At 42.2% G+C, this 24,169-nt stretch overlaps 1 protein-coding gene across 1 annotated transcript in view; it reads right to left on the bottom strand.

The window, feature by feature from the left end:
* The window catches only part of DPF3 (double PHD fingers 3), a 165,977-nt gene that overhangs the window by 4,236 nt on the left and 137,572 nt on the right, over positions 1-24,169 (bottom strand). The window contains exon 12 of the mRNA XM_030930823.1: positions 6,589-6,701. Within this exon, the coding sequence (XP_030786683.1) occupies positions 6,589-6,701 (113 nt within the window). The remainder of the gene's footprint in view (positions 1-6,588; positions 6,702-24,169) is intronic.

Here is a 24,169-nt window from a genome sequence, read left to right as displayed (position 1 = left end):
ACAGGACTTGTCAGAAACAGTGTTATTAATGCCTTAAAAACAGCAATAACCCCTACTATAGCAGTTACATAGGAAATACAAATAGGTAGAATATCCTGGATTACAATTTCCCAAAGGAAAACTGGGCACCTGAGAGTTTAAGTGCATTTTGCATGGGTTGACCATTGTCTAGCACCATATTCTCTTCTCTTCCACCACCAAGAACCCCCAGTTCATGCTAACTGTCATGACAAACACAATTTTAGTACCTCTCACTACCAACTATCCAGGAACCAATTGGTGGCATAACCACACAGAGAGAAACTATTCCAAATGACTATAAAACAATTAATTTGACAATACATCCTTAGTAGGACACACCTTAAGGTCATAAATAAGTGCAAATATGCATATATATGGGTGTGTGTATAATGTTCAGCAATTATATTATTGGTTTAAATATTGGAATCAATATTCCGAGACTGCTTTATGTGCATCAAATGAGTAATTATGTTGGTATCATTGAAAAGCAAGATTTTGTAACATGGTTGAAAGAAAATAGAAATGTAGGCCAATGAAGTTAAGTCAAAACTCAATAGTTGGTTCCACATATGAACTGGATGCATCAGTATAAATTCATGGTGTAGTTTATCTTTAAAACAAGCAAAAAATATTTTGTACCTCTGTCCACAGAAAGTGCGCCAAAACAATGACTAACAGCAAAATTAGCACCTCTAGCACCCACATTATGTTCTCTAAAGACCATTGCCCACTAAAAGGAACTAGGAGTCCTGGGAGAAATAGGTGATTCCAGGTCTGGAGCATAAAATGTATAAATATATTTAGATATTACAAAGTAAGAAAGCTATCAAATACTATTAGAAGTATGTCAAAAGGACTCAGGATCCTACCTGAATATGTTAACCACTGGTCAAAGATGGGACAATTTTACTTATAATGGATTACAACAAATAAAATATGTTTAAAATCTTCAGTTCATAAACATATTTTTTAAAACCTTAGTCACCTTCAGAAGATGCTAGAGAAACATCACACTATATTTTTATTTATTTATTTGAAATAATTTTAAACTTAGACTATTACAGAAATTGTGCCGAGAATTGTACTCAGTGTACCCTAATATTAGCATCTTATATTACTATAGTGGAATTATGAAAATCAGAAACTTATCATTGGTGTAATACTATTAACTAATCTACAGACTTTATTTGAATTTCTCCAGTTTTCCCACCTATGTCTCTTTTTTGTTTGTTTGTTTTGAGACAGAGTCTCACTCTGTTGCCTAAGCTGGAGTACAGTGGCGTGATCTCGGCTCACCGCAGCCTCTGTCTCCCAGGCTCAAGCAATTCTCCTGCCTCAGCCTCCCCAGTAGCTGGGATTACAGGCGTGTGCCACCATGCCTGGCTAATTTTTGTATTTTTAGTAGAGACAGGGTTCCCCATGTTGGCCAGGCTGTTCTCAAACTCCTGACCTCAGGTAATCCACCCACCTCAGCCTCCCAAAGTGCTGGGATTACAGGCATGAGCCACCATGCCCAGCCCCCCACCTATGTCTCTTTCCCTGGGGATCCAATCCAAGATCCCTCATTGCATTTAATTGTTGTGTTTTCTTAGTATCCTTCAATCTGTGACAGTTCCTCAGTTTCTTTGTCTTTCATGAGCTTGACACTTCCAAAAAATCCAAGCCAGTGATTTTGTAAATGTCACTCAATTTCAGTTGGATCTTTTCTCATGAGAAGATCCATATATGCATGCATTTTTGAGCAAGAATACCACTAAAGTAATGTTGCACCCTTCTTGGTGCATCGTATCAGGGGTAATTGAGGCCAGTATGTCTTATTACTTGTAATGTTATCTGTGATTATATAGTTAAGGTAGTGTCTGCTGTTTATTTTCCACTGTAAAGTTACTGTTTTTCCCTTTGTAATATACTAGTAGGTAATCTTGTTGGAGAGATACTTGGAGATTATCTCCTCAACAAGAGAAATAGGATATTTGAGATTATGCAAATATCCTATTTCTCATCATACTTTTGCCCACTAACTTTAGCATCAATTGACAGTTCTTGCATAACTGTGAAGTGTTCCCAACGATTATTTCTCCTTTCCCTCTACATTTATTCACTGGAATTCTGCTCTAAGGAAGAGCTTACCTTCTCCTCTGTTTACTTATTTATTCAATTTTTACATTAGTATAGATATTTATTTTTTTCTTTAGGTTATAACCTAATAATATCTTTTCTTTTTGCTAAAATTTTCCTAGATTTGGCCATTAGGGGTTCCTTCAAGTTGCTTCCTGTGTCCTCTAGACACATGAAAATACACTTTCATTTTTTGAACACTTCCTTACTTTCTGACACCACATAATATTCCAGGCTCATCTGGCATATTTTGCATCCCAGCCCTGGAATCAGCCATTTCTCTAAGGATCCATGGTTCTTTTTAGGACAGAATGGTGTTTAGAAACCAATTTCTTGATGCCATGTGTCTTCATTGCTTCTGTGTTGTCATTGCTTCTAGGCCCTCCCAGCCAACACAGCTAGGAAATAAATGTATGTGTAGGTACACATGCATACATCTCTACTTATTTCTGTCTATTAATATGTGTGTACACATATGGCTAGATATAGATATAATATGTATAAACTATATATAATACATTGTATGTAAAATCATGAGTTCATAGCGATACTCACTATTCCAAACCAATGCCTTCAATGTAGCCTTCCCCCCTTTATTTGGTTATTCTTTTTCTGACTTTGAGAAACTAGACTCTCATTAGTCACAATACACAGTTATTAGTTCAAATCTAGCATATGTAGTTTCAGAATTACTAATTCATATATCTATGAAAAATAAATTAACTAAAGTACAGTATTTGTGGTACAGTTATTTCTGCCCTTATCTTTACAACACACAGTCAAAATACTGTTTTCCAAAGTTACTTAGGTTATTCTTTTCTTCCTCACTCTTCATAACTCTATGGTTACATTATCTATTTATGTTATAGTTAGGTTTATTTGTTACGGTTTTTATTCCATTTTAGTTTTTCCCTACATCTTGGTTGATTTTAAGTATTTATCTATTTGGGAGGTATGTGAAACCTTATGATGGTTGTAAGAGTCAAAGCTACACAAGAAAGTATTCTCTAAGAAGTGTTGTTCCTCCCTTATCCCTACTACCTCATTTTCATATTCCCATTTTTCTCTACCCCATTCTTCCAGACCCGTGTAGATAACCAATCTCATTAGCATCCTGTTTATTCTTCCTATATTTGTTTTACACAAGTGAGCAAATGCATGTAGGTTTTCTTATGTGTCTTTTTTCTTACAATAAGGTCAGCATACTATAGATATTCTATTTTACTTTGCTTTTTTACTTAACAATATATCCTGGAAATCACTCCGAATCAATTCATAGACATCTGCCTTATTCTATTTTACAGCTACATAGTACTCCACTGTATGGCTGTGCCATTGTTTATTCAACAACTACTCTTCTATATATGGATATTTAGGTTGTTTCCAATATTCTGTAATAATGAACAGTGCTACCACAAATAACTTTATGCATATGTATTTCCATCATGTTGAGGGTATATCTTCAGGTAGATTCCTATAGGTGAGAATGCTTAGTCAAAAGTTAAGTGCATATTAGCTCTGTTAGGTATTGTCAAATTTCCTTCCACGGGGTTATACTAATTTGTATTCCCACCAACAATGTATGAAGGCACCATTTTTCCCATAGCTTCATCAACAGAATATATTGTCATACTTTTCAACTTTTGCCCATCTGATAGGTAAGAAATTATATCTCAGCCTTGAGTTTCTTTGTGAGTGCATTTGAACTTTTTGCATCTTTAAGGGTCATTGTGGATTGTCTTTCATGCATTTTTCTCATTTCCTATCAGGTTTCTGGTCCTTTGTCCTCAATTTTTAACACTTCTTTTTATATAGGGAATTAGCCCTTAAACTGTGGTATGTGCTGCCAAAATTGCCTCCCAGTTTGTCAGTTGTCTTTTGACTTTATCATGTTTTCGACTATGCAAAATTTTTATGTAGTCAAATGTACCAACATTTTATTTAATTGCTTCTGGATTTTGAGTCACAGTCTGAAAACCTTTTCCTGTATTTAGATTAAAGAGGAATTTACTTGTGCTTTCTTCTAGTACTAGCATGGTTTTACTTTGTACATTTAGATCCCCAATGTATCTGGTGATTGTTTTTATGTATGGCATAAGATATAAATCTAATTTTGTGTTTTCTCAAATGGCTACCCCGTTGTTCCAGCACCATTCATTTAAAAGTCTGTCTCTGACCCAGTAATTTTAGATGTGACCTTTACCCTATACTGTATTTCCATACATAGTTGGATCTATTTATGGGCTTTCTATTCTATCCCAACTGGTCTATTTGTCTCTTCATGCATCAGTACCACACTGTTTTATCTATAGTGGCTTTACAGTATGTTTTAATATCTGGTAGGGCTAGTTTCCATCACAGTTTGTTTATCAGTATTTTCTTGGCTATTTTTGCATGTTTGTTTCTTCATATGAACTTAAGTATCGATTTGTCAATATATCCTATAAAAAAGTATAAATCCTATAAAAAAAGTTCATTGATATTTTTATTGGACTTCAAATGAATTTATAAATTAACTCAGGAAAACTGACATCTTTATAATGTCAAGTCATTCTACCCAAGATCATAAGATGCCCTTCCATTTGTTCTTTGTGTTTTTTCAAAAGTGTTTAAAAGTTTTCTTTATATAGGTTTTGCACATCTGTTGTTAAATATATCCCTTAATATTTCTTCTTTGCTGCCATTAGACATGGAATTATGTTCTCTAACTGGTTATTGTTTGTATGTGAGAAGGCTATTAATTATTGTGTGTTAGTTTTATAATCTGTTACCTTTTATGTTTGAGTTAGCTTATCACTGATTCTCCAAGGTTTTCCAGATATACTATCATATAATATAAAAACAGAGTTTTATTACTTTGTTATCCATTCCTACATCTCTAATTAAATTCTCCTGTCCAATTGCATTAGCTAATGTCTCCAGAATAGTATCGAATCCTAGTTATAAAGATAGTGAGTACCCTCCCCTGGTTCCTAATCTTAGTGGAATTGTGCCTAGTGTTTTCCTCATTAAATAAGATACTGGCTTTAGTTCTAAGGTACAAATACTTTATCATCTTAAGAAGATAACTCACAATTACTATTTTTTAATTTTTTTAATCATAAATAGATATTTTTAACCACACTGTTTTTTTAAAACTGACAAAGGGAAAGAACCAAGCATTTTTCCTGCCATTTCTATATGATCTACACCTGAAGGTAACCAAATAAAAGACTAGGCAATTTTCTCTTCCTGGAATTACTCCAACCATTAACCAAAAAAGAAATTATCCAATAAGAATATCACTATTTTGCAACCCCTAACAGAATAGTTAATCTAGTCAAAGGTCATCAATAGATGCTACCTTTACAAAAGGAGAAACATCAGGCATTAGATACCTCCTGATGAAAGTATACACCACCATCTCTGAAGTAGTCTTGCCAAAAGAGAGAGAGAGACAGATAGATGGAGACACAGTTGATGAGAGGACAGAGAGAGAGATAAAGACAGACACAGAAAGAGAGGCAGAAAGGCAACCTGAATCAAGCCTCTAACCCTAACTAACAATTGACAAGAAATTCAAGAGACAGAGGAAAATGTCGAACAGCACAGGGATACACTCAGTCAAATACAGTCATGAGAACTTGAACAAATGATCTGATTTCTTCAACAAAGAATTTAAGGGAGGAATAAAGAGAATAAGATGGAGGGGAAAGTCTATGTGTTATTTAAAGAAGCTATATATGTGTGTATATATATACACACACATATATAGGTATATATGTTTATATATATATACCTACAAATATTTAAATAAACTTCAAAGACATATCAACGAATTGCAATGTATGGGCTTTATTTGAGTCCCAATTCAAATAAGCAGACTGTAATAGAAACATGAGACGATTGAGGAAATAGAACTGTTGACTGGATGTTTGATTATGCTAAGGAATTATTATTTTTTAACTATGTTAATATTTTGGTTATTTAGGTATAAAAGTAAGTCCTTACCCTTTTGAGAAACATATCAAATAGTTACAGGTAAAATGATATTATGACCGAGACTATGGAGAGGGAGGTCATGGTATCTATGAAACAAGGTTGGACGTGTACTGCTCTTTGTCAAAGCTGGTGATGGCGTACATCAATTCCATTAATCTCTCTGCTTTTGTATATGTTTGAAATTGCCCATAATAAAAAGTGTTCTTGAAAATTTTGCACTTATCATATTTAACATTTAGACCAAATGAGATCATATACTGTGGAATGTGGTGGAAACAGTCAAATACACCCCTGCCATAAGCAGTGTTCCCCACTTTCAGTCTCTGAGCCCTCAATTGCTAATGGCCAGGTTGCTCCCAAGTGCCAGGGTAACAGGCCCCAGGACAAGAGTCCTTCCTTCCTCTTCACCCCTCAAAGGACCCCAGCTCTGTGGATTTCTCCCTCCCACAGGGAAAACCCCAAACTCACATCATTCTCTGAGGTCCCACAGAGGATACAGGATTTGCACTCTATGCACTGCCACTTGTAGGTCTTGACAGCCTCAGTCATGTTCAGGGTGAACTGCAGGCAGGTTGGGTGACCTGGAGGAAACCAGAAACAGCAGAGTTAGGGCCAAATCCTGAACTGCCACCCCTCAACACCACTAACTGGAAACACATCGATGCCCAGTGTGCAGGCAGGGCAGGGTAGCATGGCGTAGGGAAAAAAATGGGGGCCCAGACAGGGCCCTACCCACATTCTTCACCACCCCATTATTCAGATCAAGGGCAAAACAGAGATAAAAGCATATCCAATTCTGCTTGCACTAAGACCATGTTCCCCAGTAGGTGTAACCAGTTGATGAGGACAGAAAACAGTGATCAGAGAGAACGAGAGAGGAAACTCCAGAGCACTCAGCCTGAGGTAACACTATGAGGGACACCAGCGGGACCCTCCAAGCCCCAGCGTCAGCTATGGCAGCACAACAGGTAAGAACTATTTGGAACTGAGACTTCTGATCCAACCAGTTATTTACACTGCCTTGGGGTGCAAGGGAGGATATCAGAAGGATTGTATGAGGTTCCCAGGGTCAGTGCTCAGGGGTAGGATGAGGCATTGCACTGTTACCTAAAGTACCCATGCCATGTCCACACCCATGAGACTAGCAAAAGTCCACACCGTGAACAGCACCAGGGACTACAAAAGGAAGTGGCCTGGCAGGGACGGCAAAGAAATGCAGCATCAGAGCAAATGGCCAGGTCTATCCTGAAAGGACTGGTCGCCGGTTCTAACTCTTTTCTCCATCCCAGGTTTCATGGGAGCCAACCCAATCGCAAGACGAAAGGAGGGACAGTAAGCTGTGACCTTCAAGCACAGTCCCAGCGAGCCATGTCCAAGACTTGGCCTGCAGAACCGGACTCTGTCCTCAGACCTAGGTCACCTAAAAGAGAGTGGCTTGCAAGGAGAGGATGGCCATGAACTGTAGAATGCAAAGACCCTTGGCCTTCTATCTGGCATGGAAGGAAAACTTGGATGACATTCCCAGGTCTCCCAGATCTGTGAACCAGATCAGAATCTGCCCAGAGCACCCAGGGCAAAGCCCATTACTGACTCTGTCACAAAAAAAAAAAAAAAAAAAAAAAAAAAATTGACGCTTTGCCCATTGCCAAGCATTCATCGTTCTCCAGAGCTTCCAATTCCGCCAAACCCATTATATGGTGCCTTGTGTTGCCTCTTTCATTTGAAGGATTATATGCTTTAAAGAAGGATGCTAGAAACAGGTGACACCAATCACGGTTAGCACCGCCAACCTAGTGTCTTCCACAGACAAGATCCCTCATGGCACCACCGCCCCTTGGCAAAGCCACATCTTAGCAGAAGCCCCCATTTCCTCCCTTTCAAATCTTCAGAGAACTGTTCACATCATGGCTATTTGGATGAAATACTGTCTATTCAGCCAACATAAGAATCCTTCACATTTTGAGCTCCACAAATAGAAACCACACTGAGTTATCTCGGGGAGTGTGAGGGGTGTGGACATGACTTGTTGGTGGTAGGGAGGGAACACTCAGTGAATACAGGCAGAAGCAGCAAGGAGAGGCCTGATCTAAAAGCATTTCAAGGACTTATCAGGTACCATCCAACTTAGAGAGTCCCACAGCTCTGAACTAATAACCCTATCAAGATGATACCATGACAGTGGCCCCAAAGAGAAAGAAGCCTTACATTAAAAGCCTGGGTGAAGAGCCAGCTGATATTCTTGAAAGCATCTCAAAGATTTGTCTAAGAGGAACACTAGCCAGGGTTACTTCCTATTGCAATCTCTCAGAGAGAACACTGGGATGGGTACAGGGCAGGAAATATCTGTTTGGGACTCCATGTGGTATGACCACAGATGCCCAGTTTCTCTGACAGGGCAACATTGAGAGCATGAACATGAGGTCATGGAGCTGATGCTCATATAGACAAGTTGACTTTGCCCAGTTCTGTGCCACACCCCAGCCACACCCAGCCAGCTTAGGATAACTATTCATTAACTTACCAAGTACTTATTGAGCACCTACAAGGGCAGCCATTGCACTAGACAGAAAAGACACAGTGGGGATGAGCAAGACATCTCGAGCCCTTCCAGCCTAGCCAAAGAGGCCTCAGATGAATCAGCTACACACGTAACTATCAACTACAATTGTATAATTAATGCCATGAAGGAAAATCATAATTGGCCGTAAAAACAAACAATAGAGAAACCTAACCTAGACTGAGATGTCAAGGAAACCTTCCCTGAGAAAGATCTTTAAGCTGATATGTGTCAGATGAGAAGTCAGCTAGGTAGGAAGAGGATGATTCCGAGTAAGGGGAACAGTATGGGTAGAAGCTTTGAGCAGTGAAGCAGCTTAGCAAATTACAAGGAAGAGAAAGGCCAGTGAGCAGACACTGAGTGAGCAAAAGGAAAGGGGTAAGAGGTGGCTGCAGAGGTAGCTGGAGGCAGATTACAGGCATTTGCAGCCCTTATTTAAGAATCTGGGGCTTTTGGCCGGGCACGGTGGCTTAAGCCTGTAATCCCAGCACTTTGGGAGGCCGAGACGGGCGGATCACGAGGTCAGGAGATCGAGACCAGCCTGGCTAACATGGTGGAACCCCGTCTCTACTAAAAAAAATACAAAAAACTAGCCGGGCGAGGTGGCGGGCGCCTGTAGTCCCAGCTACTCGGGAGGCTGAGGCAGGAGAATCACTTGAACCCGGGAGGCGGAGCTTGCAGTGAGCTGAGATCCGGCCACTGCACTCCAGCCTGGGCCACAGAGCGAGACTCCGTCTCAAAAAAAAAAAAAAAAAGAAAAAAGAATCTGAGGCTTTTAAGTCATTAAAGGCTGTTAAGCAAGGCGTGAATGGATCACATTTTGTTTTTAAAGGAGCATTCTTTAGTGTAAGGGCTATTGGGATGAAGTGGTTCTGTATCTTGATTGTGGTGATGGTTACATATGTGATAAGATTGCATAGAACTATACATACACATATGTATGTGTGCATGTAAAACCAATCACATCTGAATAAAGTCTATGATTACATTAATGTCAATTGCCTGGTTTTGATATTGTGCTATGATTACATAAGATGTTGCCCTTGGAGAAAACTGAACGAAGAGCTCAAGGACTATTCTGTAATATATTTTGTAACTTCCTATGAAGCTATAATTATGTTAAAATAAATAGTTGAAAATAAGGAAAACAAATAAAAATTTAAATCATCAAAAATAAAGGAAGGTGGAAGGCAGGGAAAAAAAGGAGAGAGAGGAAGGAGGGAAGGAAGGAAGAGAAGGCAGGAAGGAAGGAAGGAAGGAAGGAAGGAAGGAAGGAAGGAAGGAAGGAAGGAAGGAAGGAAGGAAGGAAGGAAGGAAGGAAGGAGGGAAGGAGGGAGGGAGGGAGGGAAGGGAAGGGAAGGGAAGGGAAAGGAAAGGAAGGGGAGGGGAAGGGAATGGATGGAAGGGACGAAAGGGACAGAAGGGACAGAAGGGAAGGAAAGGAAGGAAGGGAAGGAAGGGAAGGAGGGAAGGCGGGAAGGAGGGAGGGAGGGGAAGGGGAGGAGAGGGGAAGGGGATGGGAAGGAGAGAGGAAGGGGAAGGGAGAAGGAATGGTAAAGGGAAGGGGGAAGGGGAGGGGAAGGGGAAGGGAGAGGAAGGGAGGAAGGAAGGATGAAGGTGCTGCTCTCTAAGGAAATAATTTTTCAGGGGTGGGAGGGTACAGGAATGTAAGAATTGTTGCCAGGAAACTACTTAGGAGGCTAATGCAGCTACCAGGAGAGATACAAGAATGATTCAACTAAGGTGGAAATTTGAGAAATGTTAAAGAAATACTTGACAGGACTTGACTATTGTTTGAATGTTGGGAATATGGGAAAGTGATGAGAAATATTCCCAAGTTTCTGACCCAAGAAACTAGGTAGATTGTAGAATACAGTGAAACTTAGATGAGGAAGACTGTAGAAGGATTGCAGGGACCACACAGAGGAAGAGGATTCCTCTGTGTCAAGCATGCTAAAACTGAGACTATGAGACTTCTGATGGAAATGTTGAGTGGATAGTTGAATGTATAGTTTGAAATTCAGAAGTTTTTGCTAAATAGGTGATAAGTGAAACCATCAGAATTAATGAAATTATCTAGGGAAAAGGGAATGAGGAAGTATCGAGGGGAAGAAACAAAGAGGAGAGAAGAAAGGAGAATAGAGAAAAGGGTCTACGACTGAGCTTGGAGGAGCTCAAGTCCTCCAAGATCAAAAGAAAGAACCAGCAAAGGAAAGAGAGAAGCACGGCAAGAGGTAAGAAATTGGGTGAGTACGGGGTCATGGGGTCACAGTAACCAAAATAAGAGGTTTCAAGAAGGAGAAGGCGGTCAACTGTGTTTACTGCCACAGGTTCTCCAGTTTGTCGTTGCTCAATAAAGACCCCGAGTGAAGAAATGGTGACAGATCAGGGCAAAAGCTACCCTACTAACAATAACACCCTTCAGTCATGCCATCTCCCCGAGGAAGGAAAGTCAGCACATTCCAGAGCATGACAGAACTCAGCAGCCAACTGTGCATCTGAGCTGTCTCTGTGAGGAGGGGCCGGAGGTGGTGTGTGCTGCATGCATTTAACAACATTCCACCAATATTTGTCGAGAGCCAGCTCTGTGTCTAAGTTCTCTAAGACTCCTGTGCTGAGCTATGAAGACATTTTCTGGAATAGCTTTGGACAATGGATGGTAGCAAGTGGGTTTGGGAAACGCCTGTTGGAAGTTTCCAAAACAGTCTCATGGCTTTCTCTGTGTTCCCATCTTGAGAAAGTTATCAGCCTCCTGAAGATCTTCAAACCCGAAGGATGGGAGCTAAGCTCACACAGCCTCAAGCCCCCGATAAAATGCAGGACTGAGACGGGCCTCAGCGGTGGCTGCAGAACTCGTTCCCCTCCACACTCAGGACATCACTCAAGCGCAAGAGGAAAGTAGGGGAGGGAAATACTATTGTAATTTCTCAGCCAGAGAGGGTGAGACACAAAAAGTTAAGTCATCAGCAGATGCAAAAACTGTGCCCAGAACCAAATCCTCCTCTCTAGACCACAATAACAGATTTGCTCCTGTGCCTTTCTCCAAAAACTGCAGAAATCATTTGCCAGATAAAACTGCAAGAATGAGACTTCTTACCTGCTACAAAAATTACTTCAGCAATACACACTGTTAGACAAAAGGAAGTGTCTAAGGAAAGTAATAACAGCTCGTTTCTAAGGTTCACTGATAGAACTCCATACTTTTGCCCAGAACTAATTCCTAAACACCTTGAAAGTAAGAGAATAACAAATACAGTCTTTCCAATTCAAAGGTGAAAGAAAAAAAGCGGCACATGGCTATAAGGTAATTTATAATACTTACGGTCACTCGATACTTGAGGATTCCTATCTTAATCTCTTACGTAAAGTTAACCCTCATTCTCTAGGGTATTAGGCTGGTGCAAAAGTAATTGCAGTTATTTTTAATGGAAACAACAGCAATTACTTTTAATACTTGCTTGGAAATCTAGATTTTTCATATCCCCAGTTTTTTTAAAGCAAGAAATACCCGTATTGCTGTTTAAATAGCCCAGTGTAGTGGAGGGAAGACAACCCTTCCCAGGCCCCCCTGGGTGCCATGATTCAACAGAGCATTTATAAGATTCCAATTACCAAAATGAATTTAGAAAATGGTGCAGTGTGCATGATTCAGCCCAGCCGGATCATTAAAAACCAAGTCCTTCCCGGGTGTTCCTCTAAATTTATTCTATCAGGAGCATTCAGTAAATCTCCTGCTAGCTTGTTTAGTTGGGTCAGTGGTGAACTTGGTATGAAGAGCCATTCCTGATTCAGCCCTAACCCTTCCAGAACTGAGCTCAATCCTCCCTAGAGGTTGACACTGGGTAAGTCACCCATGGCCACTATGTATGGGAGATCTGACTGCTGGAGTGGGCTTTTGGGAGATCAGCATTTGGCTTCAGGGTGCTATTTCAGCAGATGGAGGCAAAGGGAAACCAATGGGGTACGGGAAACTTCTCAGACAGATGATAATCCATGAGGCTGGGAGTACCCAGTGTTTCTGACACTACAGCCTACTGAGCTCAGTAAAAAAGGAAAGGCAGGCATCTGAAAGCAGTGACAGCAGCCTTGGCACTGGAAGGACACATCTCATGTCTTTATAGAAACATGTGCACAGATGCTGAAAATGTTCAAGGGACAGCAAATGGGATTTTGTGGTATTTGAGTGAGAAGGCACACAGATAAATATCCAGGCAAAACCAGTGTTAGTTTCATATTCACAGCTGCCAATTTCTATGCATGTTAATACACAACTGCCCCAACACAAGGGTATTTCCAGCCTTTTAGGGGAGAAAATATCTAAATATACGTTGTGGATTAAGCTCACATTATGACTGCAACTTAAAAGCTAACCTGAGTCACCTACTAGTCAACCTCCTCTACAGATATTCAGTACATTGAGAGAAACACAGTCCATTTTCAACAAACCCTGGGCAAAAGAAGTACACAAACTGCTATGACATGTGTCTCTTACATTATGATCCTTATTAAAAGAGTTTTTATTGTATTATCGCTGGTATTTAATTTGGACTAGGCTAAGCCACATTGCTGATTGAATTAGGGCTCCAGGAAAAAAAAATTATCTTCCTAGGTATGCGTTGAAAACATAAATAAAATAAATACAAATAACTTTGGAATCAGCATGGTCTATTATTTATTCAATGTGAAATTATAAACATCTAATTATACTTTATTACCTTATTTATCAATGTTGATAAAGACAATGTTGATCTCTTAAAAGCTAATTTCTCAGGCAAAGAGAACTTAAATATCCATAGTTCTCAGGCAAGTAAATGCAAAACTCAAATTGTGCTCCTTGTTCTGATGCTTGGTTTATAGAAATTGTATTACATAAAATACATAGAATCAATTCCAACCCAAAATAGCACCAAAAACAAGTCTCCATGGGCATTCATTAGAAAATAATTTGGCTCAAATTTCAAATATTTCTCTATATTCTCATACACATACAAAATTCCTGGTATTTACAAATTACAAATGTATATATGAAGTTTAGCTAAAGCATTCATGCAAAGTATAGTCATATCTGAATCATCATGCTACAGGGTAATTTGAGAAGAAAAATTATTACTAGTTCTCTTTGGGAAGTCATCTCATTCAATCAGATCCATTCATTTTCATTCTCTCTCTCCTCTCTTCTCTCTTTCCTTTCTCTCTTCTGTCTCTCTCTCTCTGCCCCATTCCCTCCCCCTCTCTTCATGCTCCTCCACTTTGAGACTCAAAGTCTTGGCAGGTGGAGGGAAGGAGGCTCAGTCATTTACTGAATCTGTAAAGGGGAAAGGGATGGACCAATTCTGAACAATCAAGAGTTCAACTTCTTTATGTATATACTATGGCAAGTAGGATAACTGGGCACTGCTGCTTCACACAATTATTTCTCAAGCCCTGCTTTGTAAACCTTCTGCAAAGGTCTGAAGGTTCACCTCTATCTGCCCCCAGATGTTACTTCTAACGCTGAAGACACCTGCAAATCAATGGTCACAATGACACTCCAGAGGCATGTGAATGGCTCCCTTTTTCTCTTACAATTTTTATTGCACTTCAGAGAGGACAAAGAAGAGAAAGAGAATGGAAAGGACAAATACCAAACAAACAAAAATGCATTAAATATAAATGATAGTGTGAGCTGTGGCTGCCCTTTCTTGGGCAAAACACCTTCCTGTGCATCCAGTTCTACTCCTCTTAGAGGTTTGTTTATCCTCTCCTCCAGCGGCCAAGGTCTGTGCCACCCAGGAAACACATGGGATGCAAGCCCCAGGGACTATTGCACCAGTCATTCTTATAAATAACCATACAAAGCACATTCATGCAAGAGCATTACGGGCACTTTAATGGGCTAAACAGCCAAGGGCTCATGGTGCCATTCTCAAATGGTCCTAGAAATTCCCCAAGTTTTCGTGGTCAAGTGTGGTCCAAGGTAGAGTCCCCAGGAAGTAGATCTATACCTGTCTATAAGCCTGAGGGCATGCATCATGGTTGGTCTTCTTAAAGTGAGATAATGGGATAGGGAATCCTTGACCTGTATTTATACAACTTACTCGACTCGACTTGGGGTCAATGCACAGCACTAGGAATATGTTGAGAGTCATAGTAATGACCCCAGAGCCCCTAATTAGTCACTGCAGCTGAGGATAAAAAATAATTTATTCATTTATTCATTCCTTTGACAGTATTTGTTGAATATATAAATATGGCAGGCACTCTTCTAGGTACTGGGGATATAGCAGTGAGAAAATTCACCCCTGCCCTCAAGTTACAACTGCCGCACTTTGAGATATATTACAGCACCTGAGTCCTTTGGACAAGTCTCTGGACTTCTCTGGGCATTCGTTTTTCAATGTATTAAGTTAAAGCATTAGAATCTGCTATCCATGTAGCTGTGGCTTTTTCTATGCCACCCACAAATGGTATTTTTAGAGATACTACTGATCCCCAATTGCCCATCTGCTTGGTAGGATAAACAAGCCTTCTAAAGTTTGCCAGCTAAAACTCACAGTTAAAAAAGAAAAAAAAAAAAACAAAGAAAGAAATTAAAATAGCCAGTAAGTCCTTCTAGAATTCATGTCAACCTTCCCATATTGACCAGCCCAGTCTGAGTCCAATGTCAACACAACAAAAGATGGCCAAGACAGAAAGCAAAAGAAATCTAGAAATCTAAAGGACTTTTCATCAACCATACCACCCACCCCCATGCAATAAATTGGGCCTATACAGATGAGCTGTCATAAACGGAAGGTAGACAGAGGCCTTGGGTAAGGTTCCATTGATGAGGAATATGAGATCTGGGTTGAGCTACGTTGAGCTGCTGTGTGACAGCAGCAGATATTGCCAGGCAGGAAGGGACTAAGAGAAGAGGGTCATCAGTATGAGCAAATCAGGATGACTTTCCTTTTAAATGCTTCTCTGGAATTGTAGATTGCAAGCAACCAGCTGCCCAAAGTGATTCTTGCCCCATAACAGTGTGTGAAGGCCAGGCTGAATCATTGTTCAGAGCCCGACATCGATTTTAGATGCAAAGCCCTGACGTTGGCTGTGCATTCCAGGCCTCTCTGGACCTCAGGAGCATCCAACCATGGGCCCTGGCTAAAGGCTCTGTGTTTTCTTAGGAAAATGAGCCTGAAAAAGAAACCACTGCTTAGATTGGAGACCCTGTAATCCCTGTACTTCCTACTGTCCTGAGTACATCCAGAAGAATTTCATTATGTCTGTAATTGATGGATAGCTGGTGGAAAACAGCAGTGATTAGTCAACACTTGATTCCCCATGATCCTCCAACTGCTGATCATCCATGAATTAGAAGATTAATTAATGAGTGGTCTAAGTTCTTTAGTTGCCTGAGGACCTTTGAAGCAGCATTCTCATTTTTTCTCCCTAAAAATATTCCACAGAGTTGTGTTAAATCAAAAGGAAAAAATATATTTTCCTGCTTTCCTATCCTTTTCTATGTGAGCCTGGGAAGCAATCATAGAAGTACCTAGAAGTAGAGGACTGACATTATACTCATGACACTTAGACACTTTGTTTTACATTTCTAAATCATTTTAGTCTAATTTTGAGGGTTCTCATGGACTTTGCAATCTACCCAATTGTGATCAGATTCTTGTAGAAAAATAATTCCACTTAATTTGGCCAAATTCACTGAGCACCAGTTCATTGCCAGGAACTGTACAAGCTGCTGAAGTTTCAAAGAGGAATGAGACATAACTCCTGCCTTGAGGAGCTCAGTTTGGTAGGTGTGCTAGGCAGTCTCTGGCATGGCCACCAATGAAAGACACCATACCCTTGTGTCATTCTCCCCCCTTGAGTGTGGGCTGCACTAAATGACTTGCCTAGAACTAGTAGAATATGGCAGAAGTGATGGGATGTCACTTATCATATTAGGTTATAAAAAGACTGCAACTTTCATCTTCTGCATCCTCTCTTATGCTTTCTCACTTACTTGCTCTAAGGGAAGCCAGCTGCTATATTGTGAGATGCACTACAGAGAGGTCCATGTGGCAACATATGAAGGAAGACCTCAGTGCAGCAGCCCAAGAGGAACTGAATCCTGCCAGAACCCACATGTGTGGGCTTGGAATTGAATTCTCTCCCAAGTGAGCTTTCAGATGAGACCACAGCCCCAGCTGACAACCTAACTGCAACCTCATGGGAGGCCTTGGGCCAGAGGCACCCAGATAAACCACACATAGATTCTTGACCCACAGAAACCATGGGATAATAAGTGTTTGTTGTTTTAAGCTGTTGAGTTTTGGAGTAATTTGTTACACAGATAACTATTACATAGAGAGAGAGAGACTCTTTTAAACGACTGTAATACAGTGTGATAAGAGCCATAATAGGAGAATGAATGAAGTTCTTACAGATGAGGAAGCAATAAATAATGCTGGAGAGGCTCAGGGAAAGCCACTGAGAGGAGGTAGTTTTCAAGCTGGGCCTTAAAGGATAAATAGGAGTTTTCTAAGTTTAAAAAAAAAAAAAAAAAAAAAAAAAAAAGCATTACAGGGAAAGGGAACAGCAGGAAATGTAAGGTGCATGGTCCACTCAGGCAAAGCAGAGTAGCTCAAGGAGAGCAGGGAAAAGAGGAATTGCAGGAGATGATGCTAGAAAGGTATGAGGAAAGATTATGAAGAGCCTCTTAAGTAGGCATAAGGATCAGAATTTAATTCTGTAAACAGTGGGGACTCCTCGGAGGTTTTTAAGCAAAAATCTGATGTGCTTGTACCCATACTTTAGAGAGATGAGTCTGGTGATAGGGCAGAAGTAAGATGTGTTGGAGATGCTTGGGGAAGGGAGACCAGTCGCTAAATCCATCTATTCAATGAGTTTGTATTGAGTACTTGCAATGTACCAGGTGCTGTGATAGGTGCCGAGCAATGCAAAATAGACAAAATTCTACCCTTCTCGAGCTTACACTGTAATGAGGGGCATTAGTCCAGGGCAGATCTAATAATTGTGGGGATGAAAGTAGGAAACATTTGAGAGGTAGAATTGGTCAACAGGACATGATACCTGCTGGAATATATGTGTGAGGAAGAGGGAGAAGTAAAAAATGGCACAAAGATTCCTAGGTTGGGTCACAGAGTAGATGATAAAACTGTTAGCAGAGATGCGACTTGCAGAGTATAACAATGGATTCAAACTGGGCACATTCCATTAATTGTGCAGATGAAAATGCCCAGGAATTAGTGTGAAAATGTATGTCTATGTTCAGGAGACAGGACCAGGCTAGAGATATAAATTTAGAAATCATCAGGTTTGGGTAGTAGATGAAGCCTTGGAAATTGGTGAGACATTCAGGAAGAGACCACAGAGCACAACATAAAAAGGACCTAGTTAGGGGTAGAGGGAAGAGTAACCATTGGAATTGAAAGCATTAAAGAGTACCAAGAAGAGAGTCCCCTGGGAAAGCTGGAGACAATGTGGTCAGAAAGGGAGAAGGATCTAGAGAGAGGCACTTCATGACATCCAAGAAAGAGGAAGGGTGGCACCACCATCAAGCGACAGATGAAGATAAGAATCGAAGAGAACGTGTTACCCTGGGTGAGCCATTGGTGATGAGAACTAACACAGTCGTTAGTAGTAGTGGGCCCTCACGCCTCTCCACATCACTGATGGCTTCAACAGTGCAGAAGGAAGAACTCACACACAGATGACCTCACAAAATGCTTCTTCTGCCACAGGCTTTATCCAGCACTCTCAAGCTTGGAAGCACCGTGCGCAATGATCTCAGGAATGTTGTCTTTATCTAACTCCATTCATTCATAGCAGGAATCATTTTCTGATGTGGATTCTGGGGCCAAAGCTAGGCCCCGCCAGCCTCAGTTTCTGCGCTTCCCCTGGAGATGAATCAAATCCCACTGGAAGCCGTGCCTTTCTTGCCGACCTTGGATTGAAGCTCTTCAGTCCTAGGTGACTGAGCTTTGCCCACAAGGCTGGGGCAGGTCCTGATGGAGGCTTCTCCCACAGCCCCGGAGTCTGGTCAAGTGGCAGTCATGAAAATTCTCCAGGAGGGAAGTTGGGGCCAAAGATAGGAGAAGCACCACTGAGAGCCAGATAGAACGGTGAGGTGAGGATAGAAATGGTGGCAGGCAGCAATGGTGGTTGTGGTGTTTTGTAAAAATGCCTACAAAGTCTTTGGTCCTCCTCTTTTCAAGAGGTGGAGGCTATTCCCCTCTTCTTGAATGTAGACTGGTTTCAATAACTTGCTTTTAACAAACACAGTAAAGAGGAGGTTTTGGAGTTTTGGCAGATATGCAAAATGCAGTTTTGGAGACTAAGTTATAAAAGGCACTGTGGGCCGGGCGCGGTGGCTCAAGCCTGTAATCCCAGCACTTTGGGAGGCCGAGACGGGCGGATCACGAGGTCAGGAGATCGAGACCATCCTGGCTAACACGGTGAAACCCCGTCTCTACTAAAAATACAAAAACTAGCCGGGCGAGGTGGCGGGCACCTGTAGTCCCCAGCTACTCGGGAGGCTGAGGCAGGAGAATGGCGTAAACCCGGGAGGCGGAGCTTGCAGTGAGCTGAGATCTGGCCACTGCACTCCAGTCCGGGCGACAGAGCGAGACTCCGCCTCAACAAAAAAAAAAAAAAAAAAAAAAAAAAGGCACTGTGATTTCTGTTTTGATTGTGTGCTCTGTCTCTACATCTCTGTCTGTCTGTCTTCGATCACTCACTCCGGAGGAAGCCAGCTATTGTGTTGTGAGCTGCCTCATGGAAAGGCCCACATGGCAACGAGCTGAGGCAAGCCTCTGTTCAGCCAGCAAAGAACTGAGGCTGTCAGCACAGCAGCTCATGAGGACCTGAGGCCTACTGGCAACATGAAAGTGAGCTTGGAAGTGACTCTTTCAGCCCTGGTGGAGCCTTGAGATGCCGCCTGCAGCCTTGGCCAACATCTGGACTGCAGCCTCATAGGACACCCTGTGACACACCACCCACCCAAGCCATTCCCAGGTTCCCAACCTTCAGAAGCTATGAGATAACAAATGTTTGCAGTTTTAAGCTGCCAAGTTGGGGGATAATTTGTTACACAGCAATAGCTAACTAATACAATGGCAAAGGAGGAACAGTAAGGGGTTTGGCTGAACACCAGACATTTGACAGAACTCCTGCTTAGGCAGTGTCTGCCTTGTACTCCCAGCCATGGTGAGGCCCAGCACTGGTCTGGACAATAAAGGAGAGCAGCAGGGTTTGGGATTTTAGATCATTTATCTCTTCCATGCTGTTATTTTTTTTTCAATGAGTCTCCTTTAAAAGAGCTAATAGTAGGAACAAAGATAATTTCAGTGGCAATGTGAATGGGTGTGGCCCCTCAGCAATTACAGCAAGGTGAGTGCATCCGCCTTCGGTTTCCTGGGTCCAACTTGTTTCCACGGCGTGGCCCGAGGAGACTCGCTGCACCAAAGAGCCTGCCGTCTTCCCCTTCAGGCCTTGCCCTCCATGCCCCCATCTCACCCTCACCCTGCTCTGCCTTCCTTCCACCTGCCTGAGCCTCTCTTACCTTCAACAAGCCTCCCCTTTAGTTTCCCCAGAACACAACCCCAGTGTTAGAAAGTCAGAGGCTTCCTAGAAATATGGCCAAACTGACACGAGCAGAGGAAGAACCTGCAACCAGTATTTTGACCTAAAGAAAGCTATGTTTGGATACCTTAATGATCCTTATAACATTGCCAAGGAAGCACCTTTCTAGTCACTGATTTTGTTTTGATTCCCCATGGGGATCCTGTGAAGTGGGCAGGACAGATAGGAACATTCCTGATTTACAAATGAAGAAGTTGAGGCTCAGAATGGCTCAGGCAGCCAGCAAGTAGTAGAGCCAGGGCAAGTGGAACATCCATGTCTTCACATTCTAATCCTTTGGTCTCTCACTACACCATGTCCTAGGATGGCCAACCCAAAAGTGGCAACCCAATGGCATTTCAGCTCGTTGTTTAAGCTGCTAAATATAGCAACATTTTCTCCTTGCATGCATAAGAAGTTTGCCAAGGCATGATGAAATATGCCACTGACTCTCTCCATGCCTCAGTTTGCTCAGTTTGCACCACATAAGGGTGAACTAGCTGTCCCCTCAGGCCCCTTTGGGCCTCAACGGTCCATGCCTCTAGCGAAATCCCTCAAGAAGCCAGACTTGCTTGTATGAGGCAGGGCACTGAGTCCTCACCATCTGGCAGTGACTAATCCTGGAAAACCCTGGAGAAGAATTACTCAGGAGTGAGCCAGTCCAGCCCACACAAAGGGGCCTGGAGGCTGCAGGAAGTAGGTCAGCAGCCTATGGTGGCATTACTGGGCTTCAGCTCCTGAGAATCTCAACAGAGGTGCTCGACTTCATTGGTCACAGCTCCTCAGCCCGTGGCTGGAGTGAGGAGGGGTCATGCCCCCCGCCACCTCACAGTCCCACTCAGACTTGCCATGCCAGCTGTTCCCCCTTGGAGCCGGGTGTCCAGGTCCTCCCTAGGGCTCCCCCGAGTGACCGCCTGTCACCAGCTTTCCCTGTGAAGCCTCTGAGAGGAGTACAAAAGACAGCTGGCATCCAAAGCCAATTTCACGCCACACCTCCATTACACTGTCAGTCAAGAAAGGACAGGAGTGTTCCCCACTCACCTTGTCTAGGAAAGGAACAAAAGAGCACACAGGAAGGATCCCCTTTTTGCCATCACCAGACTGTACCACAATCGAGACGCCCACAACCCCACCCCCACTGGAGACCCCAATGAAGGCTCACTGGCTCCTTTTAATCCTTTTCCCCCTTTCATTCTCCACCTCCCGATTTCCCCAAGTCATGAATTCACTTTCCAAATTGCAGTGGCAGGAGAATGCAAAATGAGAATGATGATGGTGACAATCAGCTTTCCCTGAAGTCTTTCACCCAGGTTTCTTGAGCCCTGGAGGCACCTGATGTCCTTCAACACTCTCAAAAAGAAGAAAGAGCAATCGCGCTGAGCCAACACTGCACACGGGAGAAACATCCTTGGAGCTCCATGGGAGTACATCAAAACCCGGCACCATCTGGCATCGTATTACCTCTGCATTTGCTTCCAAGCCCCAACATCCAGGCAGCACCAGGTCTGCACTCCTGTATCTGTGATCACTAAACCCAACTGATAGATCTGTTTCCATTGGCCAAATTTTCATCTAAGATTAATCCACTTTTCCTGACAATCAAACAAATATTTATCCAACAAATTCCTGAATGAGAATTGATCTCGCTGCTTACTTAGAAAGCTAGAGGGGATAATTTTTACATGGCTTTCTTTTTTTCCTCTGGAGAAATTAGAGAGTTGGAATAGTACATAAGAAAGCAAATCAATGGCTATTTCCAGTTACCAGCATCTGTCTTCAGGTTTAACAGAAATGATGCCCTAAGACATATAGTCTATTTGGTCTATTCAGTACAAAAACACCCATCAATATTAAAGTAGTGCAGCAGGAGGGCCTTTCCTGGTACTTTGTAAGGGTAGACAAGAGCCTCACAAGTGTTCAAAGATTCATGAGGCCCTTCTGGATAAGCAGTGACAAACTCCATTCCATAATCAGAGAAACGAAAGCACCAACCATCTCTAAAATGGCTCTGGTTCACCTGAGCATTGGATGTAAGAGAATTAGGCATACATCACCAGAAATCTGACCTCCTTTCAGGGATAGCTAAATATGTGACACATATACCACTATTCTATCCCATACCCATGGCAGACATTACTAATCAATTCAACATTGTCTTCCAATCTGCATGGATAAGACCTTATGATCCTTTCACCACAGCACTCCAAGTGGCTGTCACCAGTCTAGAGTTTGCACACAAGAAGAAACCGACTTGCTATCCCTGAGTTAGGAGCTATTAAGCTGAACAGGTTAAAAGTTTCATGTGAGAATTAAAGACTCACATCTTAAGCAGGTCACTGGTCAAATATATAACTTCTGTTTTCCTTTCCATGAAGTAGAAACTCTGTCTTTTCCGGTCCAGCTTGACCCAAACCAAATGGTGGCCATGTTTTGTGATTGGACTCACAGTATTGCTACAGTCACATACTTCTGTCTTCAAAGAGAATAGAGATGTTAAGAACGAATTTTTTTTTTTATTTTTTCAGAGATAGGGTCTCACTCTGTCACCCAGGCTAGACTAGAGTGCAGTGGTGCAATCTGGGTTCACTGCATCCACCACCTCCTTGGCTCAAGCAATCCTCTCTCCTCAGCATCCATGGCCCCCATCTGCCTCCCCCAGTAGCTGGGACTACAGGCACATGCCACCTTGCCTGGCTAATTTTTAAATTTTATATAAAGATGGGGTCTCTCTACGCTGCCCAGGCTGGTAAGAAGGGATTTTTTTAATGATGATGAATATTTTTTCTACTCCACCAGCTAGAAGGTGTCAACCCATTCCTCCTTAAGTAATTCCTCTGTCTTTCATTGCCTGCAGCATGAAGTAAGCTTCTTATCATTGCAAGCCTCTTTGCTGTCTGGCCACAGCTGCCTCTTTTAGATTCCTCTTCTTTTCCCACCATGGACTCCAACTCCACCACACCACAGAAAAGTATTTGCCACATCCCACCCCCCCAACCCCCCAGCCTACTCACCCCCCATCCCCCACCGCCTCCCACCCCCAACCCCTGCCGAAAAAAAACCACTGTTCTTTTTGCACTTGCACTTTTGTACACAAAGGTCTCTCACTATCTCTCAACTCCCATTCATGACCAAACCTGTCAAACAGGTTGTCTACACTCTGGTTACACAAAAGTGGGCCCACGGACCACTTGCATGAACATCCCCTGGGAGCTTGTTAGAAATACTCACCCCAGATCTGACCTAGGGACTGCAGTTTTAACAAGATCCCCAGGTGATTCGGATGCACAGAGTGTTTTGAGATATACTTCTCTAAATTCAGTCCCTTTCTGGGACACCCATTCAATCTTCACTCTCTCCACACTGACTTCCCTCCTCTCCTTTCCACCAAAAAAACTCATCAAAGGAGTGAATGTATCCATGCAGATATGAATAAAAGAATAATAAACTACTACTTCCACCTTTTGCCTGTCCTGGGAACTTCTATTCATCCTCCAAGTCTTGTCCAAAAGACCTCATTTCTGTGATGCCTTCTCTACCCTCTAATGCAGATAAGAAAACCAAAGTCCTGGGAGGATGGGGAACCTGCTTACAGCTCTGCAGCCACTAAGTGGAGTCCATCTTACTCCAATCCCAGTGAGTGCCCTCAGCATCGCCAGTGCACTGCCTTTACGAAGTGCATCAGGAAGGACGCCCACAACCTTAGGTAGAAGCCCTTTGGCCACTGTCAGGGGCAGGACTCCAAGGCTGGAACCAGTAAAACAAGTCTGACTTTGCTGGTGGATGAGGCCCCATGGAGGCTGCTCAGAAATCAGATTCCCTTGTTTAAATTCTTAGCCCCTAATGCCTACTGCTTACCCAGGCCTCTCAATCTCCCTGAAGAACTTTCTCCGCCCC

The sequence above is a fragment of the Rhinopithecus roxellana genome, chromosome 5 (assembly GCF_007565055.1).
Source record: "Rhinopithecus roxellana isolate Shanxi Qingling chromosome 5, ASM756505v1, whole genome shotgun sequence".
NCBI lineage: Eukaryota > Metazoa > Chordata > Mammalia > Primates > Cercopithecidae > Rhinopithecus > Rhinopithecus roxellana.
This window is presented reverse-complemented; position numbering and strand designations above follow the sequence as displayed.